The 14996-nt window shown below is 44.6% G+C and overlaps 1 protein-coding gene and 1 pseudogene across 2 annotated transcripts; one reads left to right on the top strand and one right to left on the bottom strand.

Annotated features, from left to right (window-relative positions):
* Positions 1 to 3832: 3832 nt before the first annotated feature.
* LOC123115299 (acetylglutamate kinase-like) lies at positions 3833 to 4498 on the bottom strand (annotated as a pseudogene).
* A 1501-nt stretch (positions 4499 to 5999) lies between these two features.
* LOC123114284 (inner membrane protein PPF-1, chloroplastic) lies at positions 6000 to 13819 on the top strand. 2 transcript variants are annotated; one of them, XM_044535707.1, is made up of 13 exons: positions 6000 to 6421; positions 7669 to 7779; positions 8555 to 8629; positions 9171 to 9231; positions 9432 to 9505; positions 9591 to 9695; positions 10599 to 10706; positions 11156 to 11259; positions 11624 to 11842; positions 12811 to 12955; positions 13037 to 13132; positions 13291 to 13357; positions 13530 to 13819. In XM_044535707.1, the coding sequence occupies exons 1-13, from the start codon at positions 6092 to 6094 to the stop codon at positions 13700 to 13702; spliced, it is 1668 nt and encodes a 555-aa protein (XP_044391642.1). In that variant the 5' UTR covers positions 6000 to 6091; the 3' UTR covers positions 13703 to 13819. The 2 variants fall into 2 exon arrangements, with proteins under 2 accessions (XP_044391642.1, XP_044391643.1); XM_044535708.1 differs by lacking the exon at positions 13530 to 13819 and having other exon boundaries at positions 13291 to 13492.
* Positions 13820 to 14996: the final 1177 nt, after the last annotated feature.

The following is a 14996-nucleotide window of genomic DNA, read 5'->3' as shown; positions in this document are numbered from 1 at the left end:
TCTAAGCAAGTTTCATATAGAGCACACTCAAAACGGAGCAACGGTTCAACACACACACATGAAACAAGTTTAAAGGACAAGCTGTCCAAAACAGCAACTAGGCATCTGGCAAGCATCAAAACAATATGCTACAGCATCTCAACATGAAAATAAAAGACATGGGCATGATGTACAGGTAATTCATTATAAAACATGAACACTGAGTTATCTCCAGAAATCACTAGAACATGCTCAAAAAGACATGGCAAGATTGCAAATAATAACAGTTTCAGACTTTGCAGAAATAACATCACGTTGCAATGTTTAGAGCTATCAAACGACATGCTAAAGGAACCTATCATGGCAAACAAAGGAAAGTCATGAACCTACTAATTGCATAGAACTGACCATGAGCCAAAAAGGATCAGAAGATATGATGGCACCCATGTAAACATGGCAAAAGATATGACAGATTCAAACATGGCAGGAACAACGATAAGTAGGCATGTTGGTGAGCTTGTACCACTCACCACAGAGAATTACATGGCATAGCAAGGTAACCAACAGTAAGATGACATGTTTACGAAGCTAAGCATGGAAAGAACAAGTTCATAGGATGCACGGATCACTAGCAAAACACATGGCAAAACTGAACTTAATGTTAACAGGCTGACAGCAACATTATTTCGCAACTTGAGAGCAAGATTACAACAAGCTACAGCAGGCTATAAATGCAACCAGGGGCATGGATAAATAGAGCATGACATGTATGACAAAATATTCTTAGTGAACATCTCCATATTATGCATAGAATGACTTGTAGAAGCAGGTTTACATAGCATCATAATGTAACATATTCATCCTAGCAAAACAGTAACAGGAAGTACCCTACTTAACAAGCTCTATGCACTCAGTACAAAACTCACAAAAATACATGGATTGCACCTATATAAATATGGCATGATGTAGTTCAAAACACATGTAGACATCAAGCTCATAGGATGCACACATCAAATGCAACAAAAATAACAAATCATCAAGTTATAACAGTTTCAGCAGATTAACATCATATAGCACTCTTGCAACAAAGATTCAGGCATCAAGATAAACTCAAAAAAGCAGGGCACACTGGAACAAAATGTAGAGCATCTCATGACGAACATTTTGATATATAGCACGCATAAAACGGAGCAGTATGCATGGAGATATGGCATGTCAAACAGGGCAAGAAAATATCACAGATCTGAGGACTTAGCAGATTTTAGCAGAAAAAAACAGGTGGGCGTCCGGTAGCTATATCGCGCACGGGTGGGGAAAAGAGGGGTTTGCTCACCCTGGGCTCGGCCCGGTCGAAGAAGAGGCCCAAAGGGCGCGGGGAGCTGGGCCGTGGGGGGCGCTGGGGCCCACGAGGCGCACGGGAGGAGCAGCTCCTCTGCTCGCTCCTGAGCACGTTCATGGTGGCGGCGGCGGCCGGCTTGACGACGCCGGCGCTGGAGCGATGTGGGGATGGGAGGATGAAGGGGATCGGCGGATCCGGCCCCTGGCCACCGGATCTGGCCGGTTTCTGGCGCGGGGAAGCGCCCGGGGTCGCGGAGCTTGAGGCCGACAGCGACCTCAGCCATGGCGACGCTGCAGCAGGGAGAGGGAGGTTAGGGGAGGAACGAGAGGAGAGGAAGGGAGAGCGGGGCGGGGCGGCGCTGGCATGGGCGGAGAGCTCGCCGGCGGCGGGGCTCCGGTCGCCGGATGGAACACGGCGGCGGCGAGGGAGATCGGGCCCTAACCGATCCAGGCAGGGGCTCGGGGCGAGCGGGAACCGGCGGCGAGCGACCGAGCCAGGCTCGGCCCACGGCGGGCTCGCGATGGGCCTGGCAGGCTGCGCGGCGGTGGGGAAGGGCGCTGGTGAGGTGGCGGGATGCGGTTGGCTGCGGCGGCGGAGGAGGTGACGTGTCAGCGCGTGATTCGCCGGGGTGAGGTGGAGGCTGGACGTGTCCGACCAGAGTTGGACGTGTCCAGCGGCACGAGGGGAGCGGGGCTAGGGTTTCATCTGCGTTTTGAACGGGGAGGGACACACATATATACAGGTAGAGGGAGCTAGGAGACTCCAAATGAGGAGCGGTTTTTGCCCACACGATCGTGATCGAACGACCGAGAGCATGAAGGGGGTTAGGATGGGTTATTGGGACACTTTGGAGGGGTGTTGGGCTGCACACAAAAGAGGCTTTTACGGTTACCTAGTTAATCGTTGGAGCATCAAACACCTCCAAATGGCACGAAACTTGACAGACGGTCTACTGGTGATTTACCAAGGCTACTTGGCAAACCTCGGTCCATTCCGAGAATGTTTAACACCCACTCACGAAAATAGACAAGAAGGGGACCCCGGGTGACATAGGAGTGCCGGATTGCAAAACGGACAACGGGGAAAATGCTCGGATGCATGAAACGAACACGTATGCAAAATGAAATGCACATAATGACATGACAAAGTGCAGCATGCAAGCAAATGACATGACAATGACGGCGAATAACTGAAGGACACCTGGCGCATCGAATCTGGGGCGTTACAAGTCTTCCCCTCATTGATCTCCTTGATGATTACACCATAGGTTCCGCAAAATCACTGCTCAATATCTTTCACCACCACTAAGCAATCAGAAGAAACCAGAATGCTTCTAAGGTTATGACTCAATAAACTGACGCATAGATAATAGGATTTGGAAGATGTTTTAAGAAAAAAAAAGGAAAAAAACACACCGTATGACCAAAATGCACATACAACATACAACGAAAATCCTTTCGCAAAAAAAAACATACAATGAAAATGCACATGCGACTAAGGGACCTCCTATTCCATGCAGTGCGTGATGCAAAGATGCGGAACATGCACCTCCTCCTCCCCCGCACACCCTTTTGGGCTGGCCCATGTTTGGGCGGAACTTTCGTTCTTTTTTGCTTTTTTTTCTTTCTAAATTTCTTTCTTCAAAATAACTCATGATTTCAACAATATCCAAATTTGAAAAAAATGTGAATTTTAAAAAAAAAGTAATCATAAAATGTTTGTTAATTAAAAAAATCATGATTTTCAAAAATATTCAGGAAATTATACTAGGTCCACGGATTCAAAAAATAATCGCATATTTGAAAAATATTCATGATTTTGAAAAAGATGTTTGTGATAAGAAAAAAAATCATGATTTTGAAAAAAATTGCATACTCAAAAATGTTTGTGAATTTGAAAAAATATTCATGAAATATTAAAAAAAAATCATAAAATTAAAAATTGTTCCAAAATTTCAAAAAAAAAGGTTCATTGCCTAAAAATGTTTGTTGATTCAAGAAAAGTTCCTAAATTCGAGAAATGCTCATGCATTTCCAAAAAGGCTCATGAATTTAGAAAATTGTTCCCAAAGTTTTGTAAAATGTTCACGAGTTTAAAAAAAGTTCAGAATGCTAAAAGATGTTTGCAAATTTGTAAAAATCATTTGAAAATTCAAAAAAAGTTCTTGAAATTGTGATTAAATGTTTGCAAATTGAGAAATGTTCATGATTTTGAAAAATATCCGCTAATTTAAATTTGTCATGGTTTCAAAAATATTCTTGATTTCGAAATAGTTCATGATTTTGCAATATGTTTTAAAAATAAAAATATAATTTTAGAAAAAATAGAAAGCATAAAAGAGAAATACAAAAAATAAGATAGGAAAAACATAGAATAAGGAAAGGAAAACAAAAGGCCAATTCATGGAAGGTCCTAGAACCTTCCAAAACTGATGGAGAAGAAACCAAGAATGAACCAGTCGCAGGCTACAGGTGGGAGTGGGACTAAGTGATTAGCCATCCCATCCCACTTAAACTATTCTAATGCAATCCCACTGGACAAGAAGAAAATTAGGTGAGCTAGCCTTATTAACGCATTGGAATCCCATTTAATCCGGTTGCCAATGGCAGTGATCAGCAACAGCTTCTCAGCGCCAATGGCAGCCTCGATGTCACCCGCTGCAGTGTTGGCGATGATAGTGTAGGCCTGCCCGGTCTCATCGGCGGCCACGGTGGCGATGACCAGGATGTGGTCGGACGTGGTGATCGGGTGGAGCACGGAGGGTTGCGACGTCGGGGGAGGGGCGCGCGGTGAGGAGGCCTGTGTCCTTGCCGCAGAGGTCGACGACGGTGGCGCCGGCAAAGCGGATGAGGGAGACGAGCTGCTTGTCGATGTTGACCTTGCCGACCAGCACCATCTCGACGACCTCCATGGTGAGATCATTGGTGACGCGAAAGCCGTTGCGGAACTGCGGCTCGACGCCGACGCACTGCAGCCAGGAGTTGATCTCCGGATCGGACTGTCGTTGTGCACGAGCACGGGGCGCAGGCTGACGGAGGACGGGATGACCAGGTCACGGATCACCGACGCCTGCAGCTCTGGTGACTTCATGGCCGCGCCACTGTACTTCATCGCCACTGTCTTGCCATTGAACCGCTGGATGAAGGGGAGCGCCTCCTACAGGTCGTCCACGCGTGCCATGGAGGAGGTCAGGACGCCTTGTATCCGTTGTTCTGAATACAATGTCTTGCGTTTGCATTTTTTTCAGTGGGATCCCACTTTCAGCCGCTTAATCCATGTGGGCTACCCAATATTTTCCATCAATTTGTAATGGGATCAGGTGGATCGAGGTGGGATGCCCACGGGCAGCCTCACCTACAACCTGAGACCAGGTCAGAGCGTGTTTGGTATCCTCGGTTGCACCTGGCTCGCACCCGAGATGCAAAAACTAGCCTGTTTGTTTCCCACGCATATTAGAAGGCAGCAGGTCACAAGCGCACGTAACATGTGTGGATTTGAGCAATTGCCGAGCTTAGTAAAGATTGATTCTATCTGCAACTCAAGATGGGAACGGGCCGACCTGGACCTGGCCTTGGACCCGGCCCGGTGGCCCCAGGGTCAATATGTCAGGCCATCGGCTGGCCCATTTTATCAAAATTTTGTGGCCTCGCTGACCCATTGGGTACACAAGTTTGGTATCCTTGTGTACTACTCATCTCATCCCCACAGGAAATAGATGTGCTGATGTACACGTCATTAGCTGCCTTATTACGGGAAATAATTAGGCACAACGCACTCGCCCAGGCAGCCAGGCTATGTGCCTATACGTATGCATGTACGCAGCACGCTGTTCGTGCTTCACTGGTTTAGATGATGTAGCACGAGGACACGAAATGGCCTCACTGACCCATTCACGCTATATGTATGTATATGCATGTGCGCTGTTCATGAGTCATTGGTTCAGATGGGTCGACCCGTCTGACCCATCGGGTCGCACGATGCCGGCTCCACTGACCCATATATGATTCAAGGCCAACCCATCTGACCAATTGGCCTCGATTTTTTGGGCCGGGTCAGTGACCCGGCGGGCCGACCCGGCCCATTCCCATCTTGATCTGCAACTACGTACGCTTAACAAGAGGTGATCAAATCCAGCTCAAATACAACCTACCAAACAACATCTCTTATAGGACCGATGTCTTCTCCCTAAACTCTGCGTCTTCCGTCGGCGACGAACCCTAGCTAGCTACTAAAAAAAGGATCTATTACATACAAAAGGCATCCCCCGTACACTCTGAGATGCATTATGCCAAACAATATCTCTGCTTAGCCTGTCCAAAAACACACAGGTAACCAAACACACATTTTAGCGCATCTTTGCATCTGCTCAGTCAGGCCACACTCATCCAGTATCCCGCATCCGATGCAGGCTAGAGCCACCCAAGCAACCAAACACGCCCACAGAGGACCGGGCACGTGACGGGGTACGCGCTAGGTCGCGCGACCTACGCGCCAAACAGGACCGGGCGTACGACTGATGAGAAGACCTGGGCTGAATGTTAAAAAACAAAAACGTGTGGTTAAGTGGCGCAGGCCCACACCTGAGGAAGTAGGCCCAGTCCACCCTGGATTCCGTCCGCGGGGCGGCCCACGTGCGTATGACTTCCGTACCCAACTGCTCCGCCTGCCAGCCCGATCGCTCTCACACTAGTCTATACACAGGTCCAACTCACTGAGTCGCCGCTCCGACCAGAGCCCAGCCGCCGGCCACCGCCTCCTCCTCCCCCCAACAGAATGGCGGCCCCGAGCCTCCACCTCCTCCTCCCGCGCCACCCGCAGGCCCTGCCGCCGCCGCCGCCGCGGGCCTCGCCGTCCATGCTAGCCCTACCCCGCTTCCCCCTCCCCGCGCGGCGCCGGGGCCGGGCCGTCGCGGCGCTCGGGTGGGGAGGGGGCGGAGGGATCGAGGACGTCGGCCAGCTATTCAGCCGCGTCGAGGCGTTCCTCTACACCGTCGCCGACGCCGCGGTGGCGGCCGCCCCGGCGGCCGAGGGCGGGGCCAAGGAGGCCGCGGCCGCCGGGGACTGGTTCGCCGGGATCACCGGCTCCATGGAGACCGTGCTCAAGGTGCGCCCCGCCCCCTCCCCTCCCCCGCTCGCCGTTGCGTGCCGTGTGAGTGTGTGACGCCCATTCCTTCCGCTCCGAGGACACTGCCATTTCCGCGCCCGTGGCGTGTCATGCCCTGCTTGCTGTACTTCCTTTCCGCGCTGGAAATTCCGCGCCCCTGTTTTTCGGGAAACAGTGGAATCTAGTCGCCTAGCTAGATTCCTGAGCTGGACAATTTCAGCCAGTCCAGGGGCCGTAGGGTTGGTGTTGGTACAGGGAGCGCTGAAATTTCTCAGCATGCTCAAATGTAGCGTGCGATACTGTGGTGTGGTGTACAAGTACAGCCCTTCTGCGCTGAAAAATCCGCGCCACTGTTTTTCGGGAAACAGGGTAATCTAATTGCCTAGATTGTTGAGTCCCCCGAAAGCGATTCGCCGAACAATTCCGATTCAGGGGCCGTTGGGTTGCTGTTACAAGGGAGCGCTGAAATTTCTCAGCATGCTCAATTGTAGCTGATTAACTAGCGCGAAGTATAGACGGGGGGATAAGATTCAGCATGCCCAGCCGGTATATGCTTTATTAGTACACCATACTGCTGAAAGGAAATTGTTGAAATATGCTTAAAGCCTGGTAGGATCTTGCAAGGGCTGGTTTCCATTTTCTGGTAACTGCTGCAACAGCCTCATTGACTTTTCAGAAGAAGAAATGGCTATCCTGGCATCTGTGCCCAAAGTACGTTTGTTGAGACGGAATTATCATGGGCACTGCTGCTTAGGAAGACAACGGCGATGAATGGTGTTCATTTAAAGAGCGATGCTGTTCGTTAAATACTTAATACTAGTATAGTTTCTGCAGCTTGGCCTATGTTTTGTTCTTTGGGGAAATGGACTACTTGCTGTCAAGAATAATGTGTAATTTTGCATGTTTCCGATTTTGGGTACACGAACATGCCCTGATTTCTTCTATTGTAATTTCCAATGCACACAGATGATGGTAGGTTTAGAAACGAATGAGGCCTAGCTTTTCACTAGGCTCGGAGAGGGGATGAAGAGAGAATCACTGTTTATCTGTTTATCTCTGCTTTCCTCTATTTTTGAGTATGTGATCATACGAATGAACATTACTGTTAAAAACCTCTTGGTATAAGTGTATGCATTCACATTTGTGTACAGTATAACCCCCCCCCCCCCCCCCCCCTCTTTATGTGTTTATATCATGCCCGAAATCTCAAGTATATTATGTGATATGTATCTTTTTCCCATTGGCAGGTTCTGAAAGATGGTCTTTCGACTCTTCATGTTCCTTATCCATATGGTTTCGCGATCATCCTCCTGACGGTTCTGATTAAGGGGGCCACTTTTCCTCTTACAAAGAAGCAGGTAAATCTCTCTCCCGTGTTGCTACGGCCAGAACGTAATGGGATATTTCGAATTTAGATTGCAGTAAATGTTATTCAAATAAAGGTGGTGATGTATGCTCACTATTTCGTCGTGAAATGATTAAAAATGATTACTGCATAGAAGTGTGAAACTGTGCATTGTGGGAGTTCTTTCTAAGAGGCATTATGAATTTGTGATATCTCTGCAATTCCACTCAGCATTTATTGAGAAACGATACCATTTACCATGACTGAACTTTGGAAACATTGTGATCCACAGCTTAACAAGAAAATCTTGATATTCATGAATACACGATGCATATCCAGCATTTTGAGAGCGTTTTATCTTATCTATCTACTGGTTGTACCTTCAAGCATATCCTAGTAGATGGTGACATGGTGGTTCCTTGCAGGTCCTTCCCAGCTGAACCAGTAATTAATACATCAATTGATTGATTGTACCAGTAGTCCAGTACTACCTGGCAACAACTTTATTGTGGGGTCTGTTTTACAAGAACAATGTGAATCACGTGTGTTTCAGCTGGCCCTGGGAGGAACTTCTGGCCGTAAACAATTGATGACATTAAAGTCTTCTGAGTTTAATTTTGCATTCAAGCATTACCTACTACTAGTGATAAATGAGGATGTATCACACCCTGTCACAGTCCTGCATGGTCCAGGCTTGGCAAATATTGTTGCTTGATGCTAAAGTGCTTAAATGTTTTCTGATATTCTTGTATCCAATAGTGAAACTCGTTTTTTTTTGTTCCATCTAGGTCGAATCTGCACTTGCAATGAGGTCACTTCAACCTCAAGTGAAGGCTATTCAAGAACGACATGCTGGGGATCAGGTATTTATGTTTTACATATATAAACTTCCGCATGTGTTCCTTTATTGGAATGTTGCTCATATTCTTAAATTAGATTCTTCAATGCACACAGTGGACCGATGATATGATAACCTGTCAACCTTTTGTCATCAATTCAGTAGGGGCAAAAATAAATGCAATATGCATTAAGGTCTACATCAAGTGAAAGACATATTTTTCATATAGTTTATTTTATATTTCCTCAGAGCTGTTAAGATGTTCTGTGGGAAAGCCACATGATTGAATTAATGTAGGGTTAGCTCATTTCAAAGTACATTTTTAAATTTTAAGACATGCAGCTAATTGAAATATTATCCAAAATGTCTTTAAAAAAGGTGCTCATTCCTCCATGTGCATATATCAGATAAAATGCATGTAAACAAATGATGAACTAAAATAACTCACTTGGCACTTGGGTTATAAAGTGGAATGGATTTACATAGTACACTATAGATCATTAGCAATGTATTTGGAATGCTACTGAAATCACTATTGTCTGTAAGTTATTTATTTATCTTTCCAGGAAAGGATACAACTCGAAACTGCCCATTTATATAAGTTGTCTGGCGTTGATCCACTTGCAGGTAGTTATACACACTATGCTTAGTATTTTTCCTACCAGGGGCTCAATGTGAGCCCCTCAAAGCTCAATGCATAGTAAGACTTCAATTTAATTGGGTCTCACATTTTCTTGATCTGTTGCTAGTTTGCTACCGTTTCTATTGAGGTATTTTCTTGTTTAGTTAATGATGTGCAGTTTCCTTTGGCATTTTTTTTGCACCAGGGTGCTTGCCTACTCTTGTAACAATACCAGTCTGGATTGGTCTATACAAAGCTCTCTCCAATGTAGCTAATGAGGTTGATATGATTAAATGTTCTTTTTTGTCATTCTTTCTGCTGAACACTAAACATCGATATTACCTAATGCGTCTACATTAAAAAGGGACTTCTTACAGAAGGCTTTTTTTGGATACCTTCTTTGGCCAGTCCAACAACAATTGCTGCTCGAGAAAGTGGCCAAGGAATATCCTGGCTTTTTCCGTTTACGGTAATCATATCGAACTCGATAACTTCATGCTATATCCTGGCTTTGAGCCTTAATTATAAGGCCAAGTAATGTCCTACTCGTACCATTATGTTTGTGCATCAGCACGGTCACACTTATTAATCACATAGCAAGCAGTTTAGCCTTCACCGTTGAGTTAGATGCAACTTTAGTGTTTAGGACCATGTTGATTCCTCTCCATGTTGCTAAATTATTTCATTTCAACATTGTTGTGTTGCATAAAAAATGCCTTCTCCTTGTTCACATTTTTCTTGTCAGAAAAAATGGTGATCTTGCTTAGATATAACTTTCCCCACTGTACCTAGCTGTCCAAAAAAGACAGATACGTGTACACGCATGTTGTGTTCACTTGTTGGCTCCTTTGTAAGCACCACAGCAACTGTGTTGTCAACATAGTTGCATTGTCCATGAACATTGATGGAAGGTCCTCTGTGATGATAAGTTGCATCACCTTTGGTAGACATTTCGGGTGTGTTTGGTAGGGTGTACGAAGAGTGCATGAGAGCAAAAGTTCCCTTCTCGACCCACTTTTGGGTGTTTGGTAGAGTGTATGAAGGGTGCTTGAGTCCACACTAGCTTAACACAAATACACTAGGAGCATGCATGAGAAGAGCATGCATGAAGAGGGGTGCTGAGATGAGCATGCACGGAAAGGGAACAACTATGCTGAGATGAGAATGCAACCAAACACACCCTTCTTACTTTTTTACATTAGAAGATTATGGTTGCCTGTGTGGTGGACAATCTGTAGGCACTTCAAAATCATGGTTTTAAAAGCAGGCACATCTAGTACAATTCTGCTCCCAGAAATTTCTATGGTTACCTGGAAGTTTATGGAGTTTTCTCCTTATTTCTTTGACACTGATATAATTGATGATGTTGTAGGACGGACATCCACCACTTGGTTGGTCGGACACTATGGCATACCTTGTTCTACCAATTCTTCTGGTTATTTCGCAATATGTATCTGCTCAGATAATGCAATCATCACAGGTTTGTGTTGCCAAGTGCTGATCCTATCTACTGTATTGTATTATACTCTTTAGGGCATTATTTTTGGTCCTCGGTACTAGTATGGAAATTTTCTTATCAGCTGGATTGTTTCTATATGGATTATGGAACTCAAAATGAATACATGCAATACAATGCTGCTGATTGGCTTCATTGTTTCTAGTTGAATAAGTCATGAATCATGATTATTCAAATATCCACAGAAGACTGTCTTTCCTCTAAGTAACCTGTAAAGACATGTAAAGCAGTATAGTTGCAGCTTTTCTGAACTCTGTTAATTGTTTACTCTTTAGAGGAAAACGTTTGGGGCACTGAGAAAGAAACACACAAAGATCAAGGACATGCACCTCCTTTGCTGTATGATGCCAATGTAACTGGTAACCCATGAGGTTTGTCTTTACTTGAGCTTACTGTTGTCCATGTCATTGCAGAGCAATGATCCTAGCCAGCAAGGTGCACAAGCTGCAGTGAAGTTCCTGCCTTTGCTAATTGGTTATTTTGCTCTTTCCGTTCCTTCTGGATTGAGTCTATATTGGTGAGTACTGTAGAAATTCCAACTGTTTGTTATACAAAAAACATGTTCAATTGTTCATTGAAATAAAGGCTTTAACATAACTTACTATAAATAGAGCAGGTGCTCATATGTTCATCGGAGCATTTCCATATTTATATTTATTTATGTACCTATGCTGGTTGTGCCAGCAGCCCAGCATACTACATAATCGAGATCAAGTTGTCATGCTTTGATTTGCTTCAAACATCTTCGTTTTGTCTTATAGCACGATTGTTTCATTCCTTTTAGTTTCAGGTTGACATACGTGAACATTCCATCAGACCTATCCAGATTTCTGTGTCATTTTGTGGCTTCAGTGGTTCTTACTAGTTGTACTTTCTTGCAGGCTTACAAATAATGTCCTTAGCAGTGCACAACAAGTGTGGCTTCAAAAGCTTGGAGGTGCCAAAAATCCTGTCCAAGAATATATTGACAAGCTTGCTAGAGAGGAATCAACTAATGTTGGAAAGTATGAACCTGCTGATAAGAGTGAGGTTCTCCCAAAAGCTGGTAAACCCCAGCCCGGTCAAGTGCCAAAACCAAGCGAACCGCAGCGCGGTGGAAGGTAATGCGATATTGCTTAAGATTGCTGCTCAATGCATGTACTATCTCAGCATTAATGTCATCATGGTCTCAACCATTGGATGCAAGATCCTTACAACTCACATCAGCAATAAGTTTGGCAAGCATTTTAATTGGCATCTTGATAAATGAGAATTCAGTGACCATGTATGTAGCTGGCTAAACTCTACCTACAATTTTGTCTAGCTGGTGATTATCGGACTTAAAAGAAATACTCTCTGTTTCAAACTGGAACTGAAATAAGGGGAAACAGATGTAATTCAATTTTGGATATATTGAAGCCTTTTGTATAACAGGAAATTTAGGATCAACCTCAAGAATATATTTGAAAATTTCCAGTGTCATGCTTGGGATATAGCAATCGGTACTATTAAATCATGTGAGACTGCATATCTGTCCAGTAAATCATTCACATGAACTATGAGCACTCTACACTTCATCTTCTTCTCCTTGGGCTGTAGGTACATGTGTTAGCGTCGATATTGTCCTGTCTGCCCATGCCCAGTCAAAGTATTTGGACAGTGCATCACTTTCAGTTACACTCTTGGATTTGCTTGCTGCAGCTAGTGTAATGTGCCAACGAATAGCATCATGTTTTCATCATGTCAATTGTGCTTTTAATTATTAGGAGCTTTGAGTACTGCATTTTATCTGTTCCGTTCCACTTTAGCTCTGATATTGCTCAATTAAAAGGGACAATCATTCATGCCATTACTAAATAAGTCCAATGCATCCACCAGACTAAATAAAATATAGAATTTCGAGAGCTGATAAACCATCGAATTTTGTAACTGTAGAAGAGTACCCAAGAAGAAAACGCAGCATGACATGTGTTGCTTGAAGGATGAATGTTTTTATTTTGTTTTGTTGTTGTGCTAGCTAACTAACCCGCACAGGGTGCGAATGTTTCATATTGTGATATGTTTTTGTGCATTGCATTATGATTGGCAGGTTTAAGAAATTAATGGAAGAAGAGTCAAGGAGAAAACAACTTGTGGAACAAGCAAAGCAAACAGATGAGGCAAGCACAGACTCTTTTGCCATTGATGGGAAACAGAATTTTGACAGCTCTGCTCCAGACACCAAAGATGAGCAGGTCAGGTTATTTTGTTGATTGGCAACATAATATCATTTCTTTCAGAAAACTGAAATGTTATTTTTTGTCAATATTGAACAGGAGGAATCCCATGAAAATGAACCGATTTCAGCTAGTAGCAATGGCGGACTTAGCCATGATACACACGAAGCAACCCCAAAAAGAAACATGGAAGAGGTATATTCTTCTTGCATGGGAGCATATTTTAGTCTGTAAAAACTGGAGAATTTCACAAACAGGAATCTCTCTCTCTCTCTCTCTCTCTCTCTCTCTCTGTCTCTGCACTCAATCAATCGTAGGTCGAAAGATTCTAACAAAGCCGTCCTGCTGTGCAGGGAACAATTCAGGAAGCGACCAACACCGACAGCCATTCTTCAGTAAGCAACGCTGCTTCCCCCTCCGACGATAGATTGAGAGGCCAAGATGAGGATGGTAAAGACGCAGAGTAGTGAACACGGACTGGCTGGTGAATCTAACGCATTCATCATCGTCGTATCCGCTGTGCAAAATCGCCATGCGGGCGGGTTATTTCTTACGGCGGCGGGGGGGGGGGGGGGGGGGGGGGTACCATAATACGGTGCCGCAAGATTGTTCAAGATACAAACTGTATTCTTGTCTTGTCAGAACTGGAGATGTAGAGTACGCGTAGCTTGTAGGGCTAGTTCGCTCTCGAGTACAGAACTATTGATCATCCCTCCCTCTGATGTATTTTCGGTTGGGAAATTGGGACAAATGTGTCCTGTATAAGGTTTGCTGTAATCTTTATATGGACATCAGGCATTCAGGCGCCACGTCTCTATCTAGTGGCTGCATTCACTTGAATTTGAAATAATTTGTAATACTACCTCCGAAACTTTGCATTCAGGCGCCACATCTCTATCTAGCGGCTGCATTCACTTGAATTTGAAATAGTTTGTAATACTCCCTCCGAAACTTTGAATGGAGGAGTTGGTAGCCGGTCTTTTTTCATCCGGTTTTATTTCGTCCCACCTCTCACCACCTCTCCCGCTGGTTTTTCTCCCTCCCATTAAAAAATCAAATCGCATTAAGGGGGATCTTGTTTTGTGCGTGCTTTGGTAGCTACTGATTCAATTCAATTACATAAATAACAGGTAATTAAAAATCCAGAAATTGCATCATATATGTGAGATCACCGTCCTAAAAGATAGACATAAGATTTTTCTTGATAACCTTCCAAAACAAAATTAGATATTCCCGCATAACAAATCACTATTCCGGGGTTATGCCATTTATTATTATCTCTAATATTAATTGACAATCACAAGTTTCCTAATAGAATCTCTACTTCTAGTAGAGTAGTTGGTAGCCTGGTATGGTGTTTTTCATCCAGTTTTATTTCGTCCCACCTCTCACCACCCCTTCCACTGGTTTTTCTCCCTTGTAGGATCGACAATAGGTCTAGAGGTGGGATGGTTAGACTACTTAACCAAATAAAAATTTAGCATTTTTCCAATTTTAAGTCTTGACAGATTTTAGCAACTTAGCACAAGTCAAGCAATCAACCTACACATGCTATTCTAAGAGTGTAGCAGCGAAAAGTAAAACATTGCATATGAAGGTAAATGGAAGGGTTTGGAGAAGGCAAACGCAATGTAGACACGGAGATTTTTGGCGTGGTTCTGATAGGTGGTGCTATCGTACATCCACGTTGATGGAGACTTCAACCCACAAAGGGTAACGGTTGCGCGAGTCCACGGAGGGCTCCACCCATGAAGGATCCACGAAGAAGCAACCTTGTCTATCCCATCATGGCCATCGTCCATGAAGGACTTACTCTTGAACAGTTTGATGGTAACTTGGAGTTTGTGGCTAACACCAATGCACAAAGCAATAATCAGCGTCGTAAGGGAAGGCCGCCTCCTCGAACCGGTGGATCAGGTCCTACTCTTGAACAGTTGCTGAATGAGCCCCGTCCAAAGCATGGCTCGCAGGAGAAACCAGCTACTCATCTTTGGAAAGATTGTTCAATTATGAGGGCTTTCAAAAATTCTAACTCGTTTCATAGCAACCAGGGGCCGGT

This window comes from Triticum aestivum, chromosome 5B (assembly GCF_018294505.1).
Source record: "Triticum aestivum cultivar Chinese Spring chromosome 5B, IWGSC CS RefSeq v2.1, whole genome shotgun sequence".
Taxonomy (NCBI): Eukaryota; Viridiplantae; Streptophyta; class Magnoliopsida; order Poales; family Poaceae; genus Triticum; species Triticum aestivum.
The sequence above is the reverse complement of the archived record's forward strand: the minus strand, read 5'-3'. Positions and strand labels throughout refer to the sequence as shown.